Source organism: Plasmodium chabaudi, assembly GCF_900002335.3.
Source record: "Plasmodium chabaudi chabaudi strain AS genome assembly, chromosome: 10".
In the NCBI taxonomy this organism is placed as follows: Eukaryota; Apicomplexa; class Aconoidasida; order Haemosporida; family Plasmodiidae; genus Plasmodium; species Plasmodium chabaudi.
Genome location: NC_030110.2, coordinates 1,479,354 through 1,496,516, shown reverse-complemented (window position 1 = coordinate 1,496,516; position 17,163 = coordinate 1,479,354). Strand labels below are relative to the sequence as shown.

The 17,163-nt window shown below is 23.2% G+C and overlaps 7 protein-coding genes across 7 annotated transcripts; 5 read left to right on the top strand and 2 right to left on the bottom strand.

Annotated features, from left to right (window-relative positions):
• Window positions 1-1,320: 1,320 nt before the first annotated feature.
• On the top strand, window positions 1,321-1,932 carry PCHAS_1038900 (DNA-directed RNA polymerase II subunit RPB4, putative; the record flags this gene model as incomplete). The annotated part of the gene is made up of 2 exons (XM_741048.1): window positions 1,321-1,745; window positions 1,854-1,932. 2 exons carry the CDS (start codon window positions 1,321-1,323, stop codon window positions 1,930-1,932), a joined length of 504 nt encoding a protein of 167 aa, XP_746141.1.
• Window positions 1,933-2,501: 569 nt separating this feature from the next.
• On the bottom strand, window positions 2,502-3,146 carry PCHAS_1038800 (cytochrome c, putative; the record flags this gene model as incomplete). Its single annotated transcript, XM_741049.1, has 2 exons — window positions 2,502-2,746; window positions 3,041-3,146. 2 exons carry the CDS (start codon window positions 3,144-3,146, stop codon window positions 2,502-2,504), a joined length of 351 nt encoding a protein of 116 aa, XP_746142.1.
• Window positions 3,147-5,343: 2,197 nt separating this feature from the next.
• On the top strand, window positions 5,344-5,875 carry PCHAS_1038700 (conserved Plasmodium protein, unknown function; the record flags this gene model as incomplete). Its single annotated transcript, XM_741051.1, has 2 exons — window positions 5,344-5,667; window positions 5,777-5,875. 2 exons carry the CDS (start codon window positions 5,344-5,346, stop codon window positions 5,873-5,875), a joined length of 423 nt encoding a protein of 140 aa, XP_746144.1.
• Window positions 5,876-7,002: 1,127 nt separating this feature from the next.
• PCHAS_1038600 (secreted ookinete adhesive protein, putative) lies at window positions 7,003-7,500 on the top strand (the record flags this gene model as incomplete). Its single annotated transcript, XM_741050.2, has 1 exon — window positions 7,003-7,500. One exon carries the CDS (start codon window positions 7,003-7,005, stop codon window positions 7,498-7,500), a length of 498 nt encoding a protein of 165 aa, XP_746143.2.
• Window positions 7,501-8,560: 1,060 nt separating this feature from the next.
• PCHAS_1038500 (ribosomal protein L16, mitochondrial, putative) lies at window positions 8,561-9,112 on the top strand (the record flags this gene model as incomplete). Its single annotated transcript, XM_741047.1, has 1 exon — window positions 8,561-9,112. The coding sequence occupies one exon, from the start codon at window positions 8,561-8,563 to the stop codon at window positions 9,110-9,112; it is 552 nt and encodes a 183-aa protein (XP_746140.1).
• Window positions 9,113-10,007: 895 nt separating this feature from the next.
• PCHAS_1038400 (rRNA biogenesis protein RRP5, putative) lies at window positions 10,008-11,252 on the top strand (the record flags this gene model as incomplete). The annotated part of the gene is made up of 1 exon (XM_741052.2): window positions 10,008-11,252. One exon carries the CDS (start codon window positions 10,008-10,010, stop codon window positions 11,250-11,252), a length of 1,245 nt encoding a protein of 414 aa, XP_746145.2.
• A 292-nt stretch (window positions 11,253-11,544) lies between these two features.
• On the bottom strand, window positions 11,545-17,038 carry PCHAS_1038300 (adenylyl cyclase alpha, putative; the record flags this gene model as incomplete). The annotated part of the gene is made up of 22 exons (XM_016798467.1): window positions 11,545-11,808; window positions 11,895-11,966; window positions 12,072-12,146; window positions 12,320-12,406; window positions 12,652-12,906; window positions 13,057-13,323; window positions 13,469-13,620; window positions 13,750-13,826; window positions 13,938-14,024; window positions 14,120-14,211; window positions 14,357-14,481; window positions 14,568-14,655; window positions 14,749-14,889; window positions 14,974-15,031; window positions 15,136-15,194; window positions 15,342-15,440; window positions 15,559-15,600; window positions 15,741-15,891; window positions 16,011-16,210; window positions 16,354-16,461; window positions 16,597-16,659; window positions 16,922-17,038. The coding sequence occupies 22 exons, from the start codon at window positions 17,036-17,038 to the stop codon at window positions 11,545-11,547; spliced, it is 2,679 nt and encodes an 892-aa protein (XP_016655670.1).
• Between the last annotated feature and the right edge of the window lie 125 nt (window positions 17,039-17,163).

The following is a 17,163-nucleotide window of genomic DNA, read 5'->3' as shown; positions in this document are numbered from 1 at the left end:
CTGCATTATGAATTTTAATATCAACACATTTCCCCAATAAATTGATAACAAAGTTGGCTTAAAAAAAAGATTCAGAACATCACTACTTTATAATAGTTGGAAGACACTTAATATGATAATACCACTTTTAATTTGTCAACAATGATTTGCATATAAACTGAAAAATTGATAATACTTTATATTTGTATTCATATTTTATTTTCTATTAGCATATATATATGGAAGAAATACATAATTGATATTATATTTTTCAACATGTTGCATATATTTAATTACCCTTTTTAATATTCCTCCTACAAAATTAAAGTAGTCATTCTTTAAAACAGTTTACACATGTCTCATCATATAAAACATAGAATTTAAAATATCAACATTACAATTGTATATAAACAACTAAATAAGTATTCCCCTATTATACACCTTTTTCAAAATCCTCTATATTTTCATAGGATTATTGATCTGCCTACATTATTATTAGCCTCAAAAGCATATAATAGAACTACTAATAACTTTGCCTCATCCATCTCATTTTTTATATTTTATTTTGTTAAATGTTAAAAAACTAAATCAAATGGCAGGTTTAATACCATTGTTTTTTTCTATAACTTCTTTTAATAATATTCTTTCATCAAATCAAACACAATTTAGAGGTGCTTACCCCATATTGCATATCTCCATACAAAATAAAAAATATTTATATTTATGCATACCTATCTTGTATTTATTTAGTAAAAACTTAATATATGCTTTGAATAAATATAGCAAATATATTCCATCAAAATAATCCTAAAATTTTCCATATACAAAATGTTATTTTTCCAAATTTTTCTAAAATGAAATGTTAAGAGGTGTAAATATAATATCCGATTTTTAAAGTACCATTTCAAATGATTAAGCACATATCAAAATTTTCAGCCAATTTTATGTACTTTAAAAAACAAAAAATTATATATTTTTTAAAAATACACAATAAAAAATAATATATTATAAAAAGGGAAAAGAACGGGCATCAATACTTCTCTATTTCCTTTTACCACAAAGAAGTTATAGAAAATGTCGAAATCTTTTTAATAATGCCAAATATATATAATCAAATTTGTCATCATTTTTGTTATATACTTCCAGCTATTTTCCCCATCAATATGAATACTGCATAAACAAATAAGTCAACCAAACAAACAAACAACAAAACCATGCATACAGGAATATGCATATAGGCTCCACTCAAAGCCAGCTAATTGTTTTGTAACACCTTGCATTTTCCGCCATCATATAAATTAGCAATACTGTAAATAAATTTTTTGAAAAAAAAATCCAAAGATGAAAATTCTAGGAAAAGATGAATATATAACTAAATTCGAAGCATTTGTAGTAATTAAAAAGGAATTGGAATATTCAAAAAATATAGATAAATATCTATGCAGTAAGTTGATAATAAAAACAGATGACCCATTTAAAGATATATATGAAAAGAATTTTATAAAATTAGTATCAGATAAAATATTATATAAAAACTTACAAAAATATATTATTGATACAAATCCTCATTTAATATCAAAAGAATTATATAATAAAGATTATCAAGAAATTAAACATATAATTGATGAAACTTTTAATAAAATTGTCAACTTTTTTAAAAATATAAATGTTTATAATATAGATAAGAAAGAAAAAATACAAATGATTGACATCAAGTGTAGTAATTTTGTTGATCTATATGTTATTATGAACTATGACGATAAAAAGTATGCTACAAATATTTTTATTTTACATTCAAAGATAATTACATTTATGTCTGTGTGCAATTGCTTACGAAACGGTACACATATTCTAACTACTTTTTTCTCTTTTAGGTGTGAAGAAAGCAAAATCGAACATATCTTAAATTTGTTAAAGGATGTGCATATTACAAAATCTATTGAAATGGCATAGACATGCATCCATGGATTAATCATATTGCATATTACACATATATCTGATTATTTTTGAATATGGAAACATAATATTACCCATGTGCTTTCCTTTATATGTCTACTAAATAACCATTAAAGAAATATTTATATATATTTTTTTTTAAGTTTATAAATACTCCAAAATGTATTTGAGTAATTTTTAACGGGGGGTATATAATGTTATTTATTTTTATTTAAAAAAAACAATAGATATAACATATTTAAAAATATATCAATATAAAATAATAAAACAAAATTTTCATATTAAATATGTATATTATTTATACATAAAATGTATTAATTCCAGATATAATAAAACTTTATAGAATCATTCCGGTTTTTCATGATTGCACATAATAAATTATAGTCTGGTATTTATTACATAATTTGATAAAACAAGCTCAGAATAAAAATAAATAATACAAAAAAATAAAAAAGGGTATTATTATTTTCTTTCATTTTTTTTAAAATATTGTCTTATCAATTAAATTTTATATTTTTCTTTTATTTGTATCTTATTTTTTTGCCATTCCTTTTTTTATTTTTGGCTTATTCTGAAGAAGCCTTTTTGAGATATTCAATCAAATCTGCTCTTTCTTTTTCTTTTTTTATACCAGCAAAAATCATTTTCGTTCCTGGAATGTATAATTTGGGGTTAAGTAAATATTCATATAAATGCTTATCAGACCATACTATACCAGAATTCTTATTTGCATCGGAATATGGAAAATCCGATTCTCCTGATTTTCTACCATAAAATCCATATAAATTTGGCCCTTGTTTAACAGCTCCACCTTTTAAACAAAAAAAGTGTAATTAAAATAGTTGCAAAAATGTTAATACAAAATTGTTATGAAAAAAAACGGTTTTCATATGTATATTCTATAATATTTGTTGGAATACATATAAATATAGACTTATGACCACATGTCAAAGCATCATATCTATATGTCAATACATACACATGCATACGCATATACAAGCCGAGTATACTCATAAAAAAATACATTTATGAGGATATTGACCTATATAAATACTTGTTCATAATCATTAAAAAAAAATATATATATAAGATAAAAATATATTACCCTTATTCATTGTGTGGCATTGGGCACATTTTGCCTTAAAAATTTTTGCTCCCTTTTTATAATCACCAGGAGGGACATCAACTTGAGGTTCTGGTCTTTGTGACATTTTTTATGAATTTTAAAAATAATAAAAATTAATATTTTATATTAGTTTATTTTATAAATTATATTTTGTTCATTAAACGATAAAAAACATAATTAAATTCAAATTAACAATTTTAAAAATGTATAATATTTTTTCAATCATAAATATACAGATAAATATTATATAATATATATAATATAAATATTGTATGTACTGTTTTGGAGGGAAAGAAATTTTATTTACAATAAAAAATATATAATTTTTTATAGAGGCTTTACTATTAAAAATGCCAAATGTAAAATAAAAAATTATATCATATGAGCATATATAATTTGTACTATAATTTTAAAATGGGTACAAATATGACCATTTTATGTATATATGTGTAATAATATTTGTTATTATGTTTGGCTTTAAATACGTTTATGTAACTTTATTTTTTTTGTGAAATAATAATTTTTTATAAATTAAAAATATCATTATCTTTCAAAAAAAAGGATGGATAATTATTGCATTTCATATATGTTTATTTTTCCAATTTAACACACAATAAAAATATTTATTTGCTTGGTATGAATATATAATTGTTTTTTTTTATTTTAAAGAATACATATATTGGAGTTTTGTTTTATCACCCATGAAATTAAAACATAACAAAAAGTAGCAAACATACCAATTTATTAAATTATGTTAACGGTTTAAAATTAAAAAAAGGAAAATATCTAAATCCATTCTTTATCTCCATCGATGTAATTGCCCTTACATTTGTACACACAAATAAAGTATCATATAAACAAGAAAATAACAATTTAATTATTGCTACATGTAATAATTGAAAACACTATTTTCCAAAAGATCCTAAAACATCTCTCACCCATGATAAGGATGAAAAATTATTCAAAAAAGAGAAACAATATATTATAAATAACATCCCCTTCTAAATCAATATTCTATATTAGTTTCCGGGAAAGACATTTTATCTTGTCTTTAGGGCCGTTTCAATAAAAACAAAAATATGCCACTAATTTTCTAAATAAATTTGAATACTTATTGTGCATAAGTATTTGAATTGTTCAATCGTATATGTCAATTCAAATTTTCGGTTTCTTATTTACTTGCCTATAAAAACACGCGATGCTGCTCTTTGAGCTCGACTCCTCTGCATACTGTAAAGATATGCTTTATTTGTGAGTCCATCAGTAAAAACTGTTTTATCTGACTATAGCTAGATGCTATATCATGATTCTTTTAGCACCTATAGCCTCAAGATACATATATGACCTCCCCTTGTATGGGTTCGATAATCATCGTTTTGTCATCCTAACATTATTTGTATAAGAAATTTATCTAAGCATCGTGGTATAAATGCATTACAATAAATTTGTATTCACCTTTTAATTTAACTACTCATTTCCATAGTTTAAAAATATATATAACAATAAAACCAGCAATATAATGTAAAATAATTGCTTTATTTAAATTATCCACGATATCTGCATACCATGCAATTGTTTTATAACACTTTTACATAAGCATTAAGTAGTAACAAAAAGTCATATGTATAATTATATAAGTAAAATTAAGAAGCATTAACATCTATAATGCACAAACATCTTATAGCTTTTCAGCTTTATATTTTTCTTCAACATATTGCCGAACTCTTATGCAGTGCATTAACATACCAAAAAAGAGTTTATCAATAAAAAACCGATTCTATATTTTTGTTTTTATATATTCAAATGAAGCATTTTTATATTAAATGAGATACCCACATTTATTTTTAATATTTTTTTTGATTGTCTTTGCACACATTATGCATTTACTGTTAAAATTTACTTCACATACAATGTTTATATGAATGCCATATATTCCTACAAGAAATACTAATTATTTTATAAACCATAATTATCGCAAATATAATAATAATGTGCAAATACATTTATGATGAAAAGAAAAATATTTATAAAAAATAAAAAACAAAGGAAAAGACAAGCATATGTGCTTAGTTAGAGCATTTATACTATCCATAAAATCCATATATCATACAATGATATACAAAATTTATGATGTTTAACTTAATTATAACAAGCTATATGTAAAAATACAAACTAATAGAATTTCTTCAATTAATATTACATAAAAAAAAGTTTCATACCTTCTAAATTATCGTATTGAAAGCATAAAAACTATATTGTTAAATGTTTTAAAAATATAAAAAATGGATAGTGTATCCAATGAAAATTATGGAAATAATTCCGAAATATTGCATAATAGCGATGGCGTTAATAATGTAGAATATGAAAGTAATAAAAATGAACTAAAAAATGGCGAAAAATACCAGCCCAAAATAGCAAACGATAAAAATAAGACAAGACATGAAATATATACAAATTCTATTAACCATCAAATAGAATTAAATGAAATAGACGAATTCGATTTTGACCTCGATAATATTAATTCTCCAGTGAACGACAATAATTTAAGACCTGTGAAAAGATTTTTTAATTTTACCTTTGATGAAAATTCATTCTTGCCACCAACTGTATATTTTTGATAAATTTATCTATGATACATTTATACTAAATGTTTTGAATTAAACATATGGTAACCACATATGCATATATATATTCATTCGCTTTTTTATTTTTCAGTTTAATACACCTTATTTAATTAAAAATCATATTGTTCAATATATGGATCCCATATTTAAAAAAGCTAAAAAAAAAGGTTATTTGTGTTGTTGGGCATAAGGAGACAAAGCAAAAATACCAAAGCGTATATTATTCAAGAGGCTTCACCATCAGTGATCATTTAAATCAATTTGTATATGAACAACGATTAAAAATCCTAAAAGGCAAATATCTATATATAATGTGGATTTCTAGTTATCTTTATTTTCGTGTGCGTGCCACAAGTTGAAGAATAACATAATTTTTTACTTATTAAATTACAATGTATCTAAAGAAAAGCCTAATATTTTTGATAAATTTCACTAGCTTTTTATTTTTTAAAGCAGCTATCTAAATCACTAATTTTTATCCTGAAAAAAAATACAGTGATTTATGAATCTACATAAATGTCTATAAAGTTATAAATAAAAAAAAAGAAAGCCATTTTTATATCACCTGTATATTATGATTATTTGAAATGATATGTTAATAAAATAGATAGTAATATATAAGTATATTATAATATATTTTTTTTTATAAATAAAATGTATTTTTAATTTTAGCTAGTTGTTTCGTTAAAAAAAAAAAAAAAATATGCCATGCATAGAATAATCCTACATATTTTATGCATATAAATAGCCATTTTTTTGAACTTATAATATTTTTTTATTTCTCTCTTTTTTTGGAGAGTTTTATATTTTCAATTTTTATACTTAAACAATATATAACTTTTAAAGAAATACGGTTGTTTTATTCAATCAACTATAAAATAAGATATATAGCTATTTATAAAAAAAAAAATTATAGCTAATTTTGAAATGGAAAATTGAGAAATTTGTAAATTGCTTTTTTCACTTTTTAATAATTTTACCTTTTCAATAAATTAATTTAAATTATATTAATTTATTATTAATATTATTTTATTTATTTATTTATTTTCTATATTTTTATAATTTGTTTTTTGTCTTTAATAAATTTTGTTCTCTTATTTGTCTTTTTTCCGTTTTCTTACTTTTTTGTCTTTCAATTGCTCTTTTAAAAAAATAACGTAATATATATATGTCATATTTAATTTTTTTTATGTTTTTTTATTAAATAATTTTTTTAAAGGTTGTCTATATATTTCTCCTCTATACATATATATACTTTTTAGCGATATATTTCTGCTTATATATATACCCTTTTTAATACACTTTATATTAGTCAAAATGAAAAGAATATTACTTTTTTTAATTCCCCTCCTTTTCTTAATAATAAAAGTTGAAGGAACAAGAAAACATTCCATAAGAAACATAGTAAGCACATATCCCCATAATAATAATGTAAAGAATTTTTCAGCAGCAGAAATATTTGAACCCCAAACAACAGGCCAAGAGTGTGTAAAATGTTTACCAGAAAACTTTTGTGAATGTGAATGTAGTTGTAAAAATAAAACCGGATTTTCAATGAAATATAGAAATGCTAGCAAAGGATACAAATATTTGGAAGGTGATAATAGCAATCCATTGGCTGGTGCTAAAGCATCTTCAAGATCCGATAATAACAGCCAACGACATAGTCTTGATATAGGCGCACATGGAAAGGGATCAAAATCAGCAACAAAATCTGATAATAGCGCTGATAATGGACCAGTAGAATGTTTCTCTTCCTGTAAAAGTGTAACAGGAGTTCAAACTGAAGAATGTAGCTGTTCATGTTATTGTTAATTATGTGTTAATACTGTATTATTATAAGGAAGTATTTATTTATCAAAAAATATTAAAAGAAAAAATTGTTTTTTTTTGTGTGTAACTTAGTCCGAATTATATATGAAGAATGTATCATTATACGAAAAAATGATTTTACATATACCATATAATACATATATTCTTATTATTAATAATATACATCGCAATAATTAATTAGTAATTTTACGTACATATATAGTCTTGTTGCTTTTCCGAACATTTTATACTATTTTTAAATTTACTTTAAAAACATACTTATAAACCTAAACACTTGTAAATACTTTTTTCGTAAAAAAAATGCAATGAAAGTTATTTCAGCTTACATTATAGGTGAATAAATAATTACCGATGAGAAAAAATATATATGTATGACAATGCATTCATATTTTTGGAGCAATTTTAAAATGTTTCGAAAAAAAAATACCCTATGATAAAATAGTAGTAGTTATATTCTTCATTTTATAAATTAGTTTTGCGAAAAATATAAAAAACGCCCAATTTTTCTCGTTTTCATTATATTATTTAAAATAGCATGAATTGCTAATTTTAAGGATATGATAACTATAAGTTTTAATAAATAATCAAAGATATAAGATTTGGAAACATGAAAAATGCCATAATTCAATTATATATAAAAAAATATTGATAATCAACAAAGATGGGAAATGAATAAAACAATCTTCGATCAATTGTATATGCGTATTGTTTATCTATGAATAAATATATAATTATAAAATGCGCATAGTTTGTGTTGCTTTCTCATAAATATGAAACAAAGTAAATCACCAATGATGCCACTGTTTAACACTCGTTAATATAACATCCTTTAACGACTTATAAGTGACCATTTTAAAGTATATTAATGGGGTATATATTATTAAATAGCCCTGTATACACATATATTTTTAGGGTGTCTCACAAAATTTATGTGTAAATCGTTTTTTTCAAACACAAATTAGAGTGATGCCAGTTTTCGGTATCACATGTACATTTATAAATATATATATGCATTTATACATATACCACATGATTAATCAAAATGCCTCCAATAATTTATAAGAGTCCATTGCCTGTTCGGCTAAAAGCGCCCAAAGGAAGAATAACACCGCTTAATGAGCCAGACATAAAGATCGGGAAATCACTTATAGCGGCGTGCCCCAAAAGGATAAGGGGTGAAAAATTAGAAGAAATGAAACAAATTATACGTAAATATTTAGGAAAAAAAAAAGAATATTTTATTAATGTCCATGCTACATATAGTGTAACGAAAAAACCAGATGGAACGAAAATGGGACAAGGAAAAGGATTAATTGACTATTTTGTTGCTAGAGTACCATCAGGAAAAGCTATTTTTCATATACCAACAATTAGCCCATTTGTTTCCTTAGGTTTTGATGACTCGGTTTATAAAGTTTTAAAAAAAGCTGCAGCTAAAGTAGCTATCCCATGCATTTTTAGGTCACAAAATAATATATTCAAAGTGAATAATATTAAATATATTTCTCAAAATAAAGTTAAAAATGATCAAATGAAACAATTTAATCAATATAGAAGTAAATTATTTAAAAGGGATGATGATCAAAGTTCATAGAACACCATAAGAAATGAAAAAATATTTACAAAATGTGACTATATATTTTTATAATAAAATAACATAAAGTTGTTTAATACAAAATATATACATTTGATTTTAGTTACTAAAAAAATAGCAAAAATACGTTAATATACAATAAAAATATCGCCAAGTGAAAATAAATGTTCATTATTACATTTTTTCACTTAACAAATAATTTATTTTATATATTGAAGAGATTAATAAATTTTTTTTAGTATGAAAACAACACCACTATAAAATGCATACATATATAAAGGCTATCCAATGGGAAAATAAAATATAATAAATTTTAAAAAAGCAAAAATAAGCACTATATATTTTTGCTGTAATATATTCCATTTTAATAATGCATACTATACTTCTTTTTTGTAGATATTTCAAAATTTTTCCTACATTTTTAGTAGTATTATTTTGCTTATTTATATCATTTGTTTTATTGTATTTTTTTGTGTTTTTTTATATTTTTAAATATTCCAAAATTCCATATATATATGTAAATATTTTTCTTAAAAATTCCATTCATGTATAATACCTTTTATATATTACTCTAAAATGTAAAAACAATTTTTATTTTTGCCTATTTATTTTACTTTTTTTATCGTTTTAAAATTAACAAATTTGTAAATTCAAAAATTTCTTAGAATAAATATTTTTCAATGCTTCATTGATATATTGCCTAATATCAATAATGATGAAACATTAAAAAGAAAGAGAAGATAGGACGAATAAAATACCATTTTATGTATGCATATAGTAGGTATATGCAACAATATATATACTTATTTATGACATAGAGAGGGGGTGATTTGTGGTTACCTCTCTTATACTCATCAATCTGAAGTGAAAATCGAACAATCTATTTATTTACAAAATGACAGTAGCTGAAGATGATCAATTGGGTACAACGAATGAGGAAATAGAACCTCAAAATGAGGGGAAGAACCAAATTTGTGAAAAAGAAAATGAAAAAAATAATGTAAAAATAAAAAATAGTAAAAAGGTTGAAGGGAAAGCTATTATAAAGGACCATAATAAAAAAGGCAACTTAAGTTTATATGCTGATATCCAAGATAAGAAAAAAAAAAAAAAAAAAAAAAAAAAAAAAACTGGTGAAAAATATGATAAAGAGGACGAAATAGAAAACGAAGAATATGAAAAGTTTGATAGCTACGATGAAGATGATAGCAATAATATTTTATTAAAGAATAAAATTATCAATAATGAAAATGGACAAAATGATGAAAAAGTAAAGCCTAATGATTATGAAAAATTGTTAGTATCTGAAAAAAATAAAAGTACTATATGGATAAGTTACATTGCTTATTATTTAGAAAAAGGCAATATACAAGAAGCTAGAAATATAGCAGAGAGAGCATTAAAAACTATTGATATACATCTTATAGAAGAAAAACTAAATATATATCTATGTTATATAAATATGGAATGTGCTTATGGAGATAATTTAAATGATATATTTAAAAGAGCATTACTTGTGAATAATGAAAAAAGTATATATTTACACACAATGAATATTTTAAAAATGAATAAAAAATATAATGAATTAAAAGAATTATGTGAAGAAGCTATTAAAAAATTTAAATATTCAAAAAAAATATGGACTCGCTATTTAGAACTTTTACATAACACACTCAATGATGAAGAATACGCTCATAATATTTTATTAAAATCTTTGCATGCATTACCAAAAAGAAAACATTTAAACATAATAATAAATGCAGCACGCTTTGAATATAAATATTCAAATATAGAAAGAGGAAAAAATTATTTTGAAAAATTAATTCAGGAGTATCCTAAACGGTCAGATATATGGTTTACTTATTTAGACATACATATCAATTCGTTAACAAAGGGAAAAAAAAATGAAAATGATGATGAAAATAAAAAAAAAAAAATTAAAAAATTAACTCTTAACGAATTACAATTTATTCGAAATATATTTGAACGATTTTCATCAATCAAATTTAAAACACGAGTTATGAAAATGATTTTTACAAAATGGTTATTATTTGAAAAAAATCACGGAAGTGTTAACACACAAAAAATGGTTCAAAAAAAAGCTTATGACTATGTAGAAAGTTTAAACTCATTGGTATAAGCTTATGCCCATTTTTATATTGGCATACATATATATTCCTTCGTGGAATTTACCCTTGTTTTGTTATTATGAACACTTTGTATGTTTCATTTTTTACATACTTTTGTTTCTTTATAATTCTTAATTATTTATGTTTTTAAAATATCAACATAATATATAAATTTCATAGAAGATATCTATGTATAGATATATATTTCGCCACCATACTGTCTCTATTAATTTATTTAAATCTTTTTTTAATTTATTATTTTTTCTTTTTTTTTTTTATTTATTTTTTCTTATAATTAAAAAATTAAGACTTATGCAAAAACATTCGGTAACCAGGCCAATCATAAGGCGTGGTGAAATTGTTTGAGCTCAAAAAGTCCAACAACTGATAAACAATATTATCTTCAAAATAAAATTTATTTTTTAAACGATCTATCAATTTTTTTGACTCACTCCACTTTCCATTCAAATATAATTCCAGGCTTTGTTCAAATAAATGCAAATATTCCTCTGGATATTCCACCTTAACTAAGTTTATGTCGCTGCTTTTCGTATATTCTGAAAATAGCTGTAATAAAATTATCACAAATATGTATATATATATATATGCATGCTACACATTTCGTCTAATATACATACATATGCATATATTACGTCATAATCAAGATTTGATAACTGCTTTTTTCTTTGTCTTCTTTCTGTTTTATTCTTTATATCATCGAAAATCTGTGAAAATAGAAAGAAAGCCGTGAAAAATAAACTTATTGATCAAAATTCTTTCTCTATAATATTAATATAAAGGCAACACCATATTCTACTGAGTCGTAATACTTTTGTCATTTTCCTATCCGAATTTGAACCAGAGCTAATGGTGTCGAACTTGTTTATTGTCTTTTCACTTTGGATCTGAACAAGCAAGAAAATTCAAAATATTTAAAAAAACTACTCGACATTTTATTCTTCATTTTCAAAAATGCATTTACTACTTAAAAATTAAAAAGAGTGATATAATAGTCCACACTTGATTGATAAATAAAATAATATATATGTATTCGGTCATATAATTATTATGTTTTAACTTTATTCAGGCACAGGTCAACAGTGTATAAATTTAACGGGTTTGCGCATCCCTTCAATGTCACTCTATCTATTTTCCTAAGCGATTTCTTCAATTTTAAGAATAATAAAAGGGAGATTTTTACAATTTTGCAATTATATTATTTTTAACTATTTTTTTTTATGAATATAGCTAGCGAAAATATCACCCTATATGTAATATACATAATGCACTAATACAAGTGTGTGATTGTAAAAATTTAAATGAACCATTATTGTGGTTACTATTTTGTTTTTTTACAATTTGGTTATGCACTGTTTCTCTTTCTTTTTTAAGGAAACCAATGCAACTTACTTTAAAATCCTCAGACATATTGTCGTAAAAATCGCCAGATATAATAATATTGCTTTTGTATATCTTTGAAATATCTTGTAATCGGCTAGCTATATTTACATTTTCAGATAAATAAGACAAATCAATTTTGTATTGACTTCCTATAGCTCCTTCAATAGCCCATCCAAAATGTAAACCAAAACTTAATTCTATAATATTTTTGTTAATAAGCTCATCAATTTTCTCGGTTTTCAAGAATGCTCTTATTTTTTCTGACTGTATTGTATTTTGAAATATTTATTATATGATATATTTTATAGGTAAAAAAAAACTTTAAATAAAATACACTCATAAATATATATGAATTAGTGTATAATATGTATATTAAAGATTTCTAACATAAGATGTGTAGTAACACACCCTTACCTGTTTTAATTTTATCAATGTCTTTATTGTTGATAAAAAAGCTAAATCACAAATTCTGTTAATTTTTTTTTTTTCAGAATAATATTCATAGGACGCGTCTCCTGTTTTGGTACATTCTTGATTTGAAAAGCTTTTATTTAAACAATAATTTTTTTTATATTTCCATACCAATAAAAATGCATCTCCTATATTTTTGTTTATCGACCCATCATAAAAATCACAACACTCATGAATTATTTCTGCAACTAAATTTATGAATATCATAATCTAAATGAAAGGATATAAAAAAAGGAAAAAATATAATTATACTAGTGTGGAGAAGCTATATTATCAGCTTATTCGAAAAATACATTACAAATCTATATAAACAAAATAATCGAATATACAAATTGTTATACTATACTATGCACACCTTTTCCTTTAGAGTTTCAGTAATTTCAGTGAAATTTCTTATATCACAAAATGAAAAAACAGAATAAACAATTTCTCCATTTATCAATAAATTTATTCTTTCTTGGTCATTTATATTTTTCGATATTATTTTTGCTCCTGCCTCCCCAAAACCTTTAAAAAAATAATGTAGATATATTAGTTAATACAATTTCGTATCCTCATCTATTGTATTATACAAGAAACCAAAAAATATTTTTTACTACTATATGCTTATTCATATTTATATGTATTTAGGAATACCAAGTAGCATTAAAGTCCCCAGTTTCATTAAATTCTCTTCCATTTTTAATATTTCATAATTCCCTTTTATACATTCTCTGATTTTTTAAATATGAAAAACATATAGACAAATAAATCCTATCCACATATATGCACATATATATAATATATAGTCAGCCAAATAAGGATATAAATCTTTTTTTATTTACTTCTTCAATTGCTTAGTCCGTAAAATATTATCTAATTCATGGTTCAGTAACTCCTCTTGCATTTCGAGAGCTAATGTTGGATTAGATCTAAATATGATAATAAAAATGTCTATACATAATATAAGTTCTATTAAATGATTATGTAAGTACATATTTATTAATATTTCGATATATTTCCTTACTTCATGAGTTTCAACTTTTTCAATATGCTTTCTATTGGGAACAGGAGAATGTTTAGCTCGACCGAAAAATAAAACAACATAAAAAAAGAAAACTGGAAAATTAAATATATAATTATTTCGTGTAATCAAATTATTTAAGCATGAAATGGGTGAATGGATAAATATCAAGGATTGATATTTTATCTCTTCATGTTTTTTCTGCCTTTTTTTCTCTCATATTTCTTATATATGCATTACCAATATAATGAATATTTTTAATATCACTATATTCTTGATTTTTTTTATTATTTTTTTTTTTATGTTTATGTAAAAGATAAAATCTTTGGATTTGTAAACTTTCATTTCATAATGTCTTAGTTGATCTTAAAAAGTCAGAAAAAATACATCAATGATAACAATAAATACAATAGTAATATTTGTTATATACTATTTTGGCCATTTTATATACTTAAATTTGGGATTGTACTGTCCAGGACAATATCTTCCTCATCTCTTGCATTAGGGGTCTTCATGTCTAACAATTTTGTCATCTCAACCTAAATGAACATGCATATATATATATTAGTCATATATGTTATCTTAAAAATGTTGAATAAGTTTTTTCTCTATATATTTTTTTTTATTATTACATGGGATAATTTTGTAAAATCCCATAATATGTGTTTCTCTTCTCCAATATTAATTTCTTTCTTGTTAACAAAATTTTGTAGTTTTCTTTTTGACTTAAAACTTATTAAATACTCTTCATCATTTTTTGTTCTTTGAATATTCTAAAATTAATGAATCAAGTTTGTATTTTCTGTGCCAACATATATGATAATTTTATGTTTTTTTTGAAATATTTCATAACGTACACTATAAAAATAAAGGGCTTTCAAAAATTCCGATTCATAGTGGTCATCAAAATTTGTTCTAAAAAAATGATGAAAAATCATAAGATAAGATAAATATTATTTAGAAAAACAAAAAAGAAATAAACCAACTAAATAAATATGTGTATTTTTTTTACTATTAACCGGTCTATGTTATATATAAAGTAGTTCATTGAACTTTTATTCCCCTTTGAAAAGGTCACCTTAATTAATAATATTAAAATATTCATATATAGAGAGAAATAATATATATTTTTGCAAGCATAATAAACTAATGAGTTATGTTTATGCCGTAGCTACCCCCCTTTGGTGCAACATTTTATGTATTATACAATTCCAAACAACTTTACCAATTCAATCAATATATAGGATAGCATAATAAAAATTAAGGACACAAAAAATCTTTTAATCAAAGTCAAGTGCATTCTATTTGTAAATTTTAAATTATCCTAATACAATTTCAAGATAATAAAAAGTGTATACATAGTATAGACAAATATATATATGCTTGTATAATATATAGAATAATTTACGTTACCCCTCGAAAATAAATAAATATTTTTTTACCTCCAAACATGTCTTATTTTTCATACTTTCCATTTTTTCAAACTAAAAAATGAAATAAATAATGGAATGTTAGAAAAATACGAATACAAGTACGGATATGCATATGTTCTTATCATATAGTTTGTTCTATTTATTATATGTTTGACTCGCTTTTGGCTAAATATTCATGCAAGTATTATAACATTCCACTCATTCCGGTGTTTGTATTTGTCCTTAGTATGATCCTTGATTATTTTGATAACCAGCCGATATATTTTTGTGACTTTTAAGGCTTTAAACAATTGCAGTAAATAAAATATTTCTTCATTGCTCACATCTTCAACACGATAGAAGCTATGCCAATCACAACAAAAAAATATAAAGCATAAAGCATGAACGTATTTTAATATATTTATATGGATGCATGATTATGTTATGGAAATTTATTTTTTATTCTAACTAAATTGTTATACTTTTTAAAAGAGGAACACAAATAATCAAACACATAATTTTCACAAATAGATAAGTCTCCAAAAATCATAATTAATGACAAAACATCAAAAAACATAAAATAATAAATATAGGAAGTATTAATAGACAAATGAAATATTGTTTCAACAATATTAAGAATAATGAGAACAATAGTTAGTGTATCCGTCAATATATTTTGCCCCTACAAAGTATCAAATAAATATATAATAGCAAAGTTATGGGTGTTTATATATAAAATGTTTTACTTTGCTAGAAAGTGTGAAACAAAAAATCATAAAAACACATGGGCATATGTTATATTTATTTTCATCTTTATCTCTTAACCTTATCAAAAAATATGTACAAAATGTCTTTACTAAAAATTATTAAAACCAAATATAGAAAACTTAGACATTTGTGGAATCTTCGTGCTATTACTTCAAAGTGTATATTCTATAATGATATATATACATTTCATATATGTGTGTATTTTTTTATGGTGTAAACAAAATAAATAAAATATTTATAATGAATAAAGTAAAAATTATACTACGCATGTTTATCATTTTTTTAATAAACAGTTTTAACCTTTATTTTTTGTTTTAAAATACTCTTATAACTCCTATGACATTTTTCTTGATGTGTTGATTCCTATAAAAATCAAATTAGAGCAATAAACTATTTTTCTCTTAAGAAAGTGAACAAATTTGCCTATGGCTTATTTTTGAAACAATCCCAACAATTTAAAAATATATATATGTACAATAGATCATTTTATATACAAGCTTATAGATATATATAATGCAAACATTATGCATATAATTAAGAATAGGTGCATTGTGACGACATTTTTATATCTCTCAATTTCTTTCTCCTTTTTTTTTTTTTGTTTATTTTATTTGAAAAAATTTACATTTTCCGAAGTAAAGGAATACAAAACCTTTTCCTTAGATCGACATTTTAAAAAAAACCTTTTTATTTGTTTACTTGGAAATATTTCCTTCATACAAATGTCTTTAAAATCAGGCATCCTTACATTATTATGATTATTTTGTAAATAAAGACATTTTTTTTTATTTTGGTATTGTAGAAAAAATTAACTATACTTGTAATTTAATTATTCAAATAAATTTATTTACACATTCCTATTTGCCT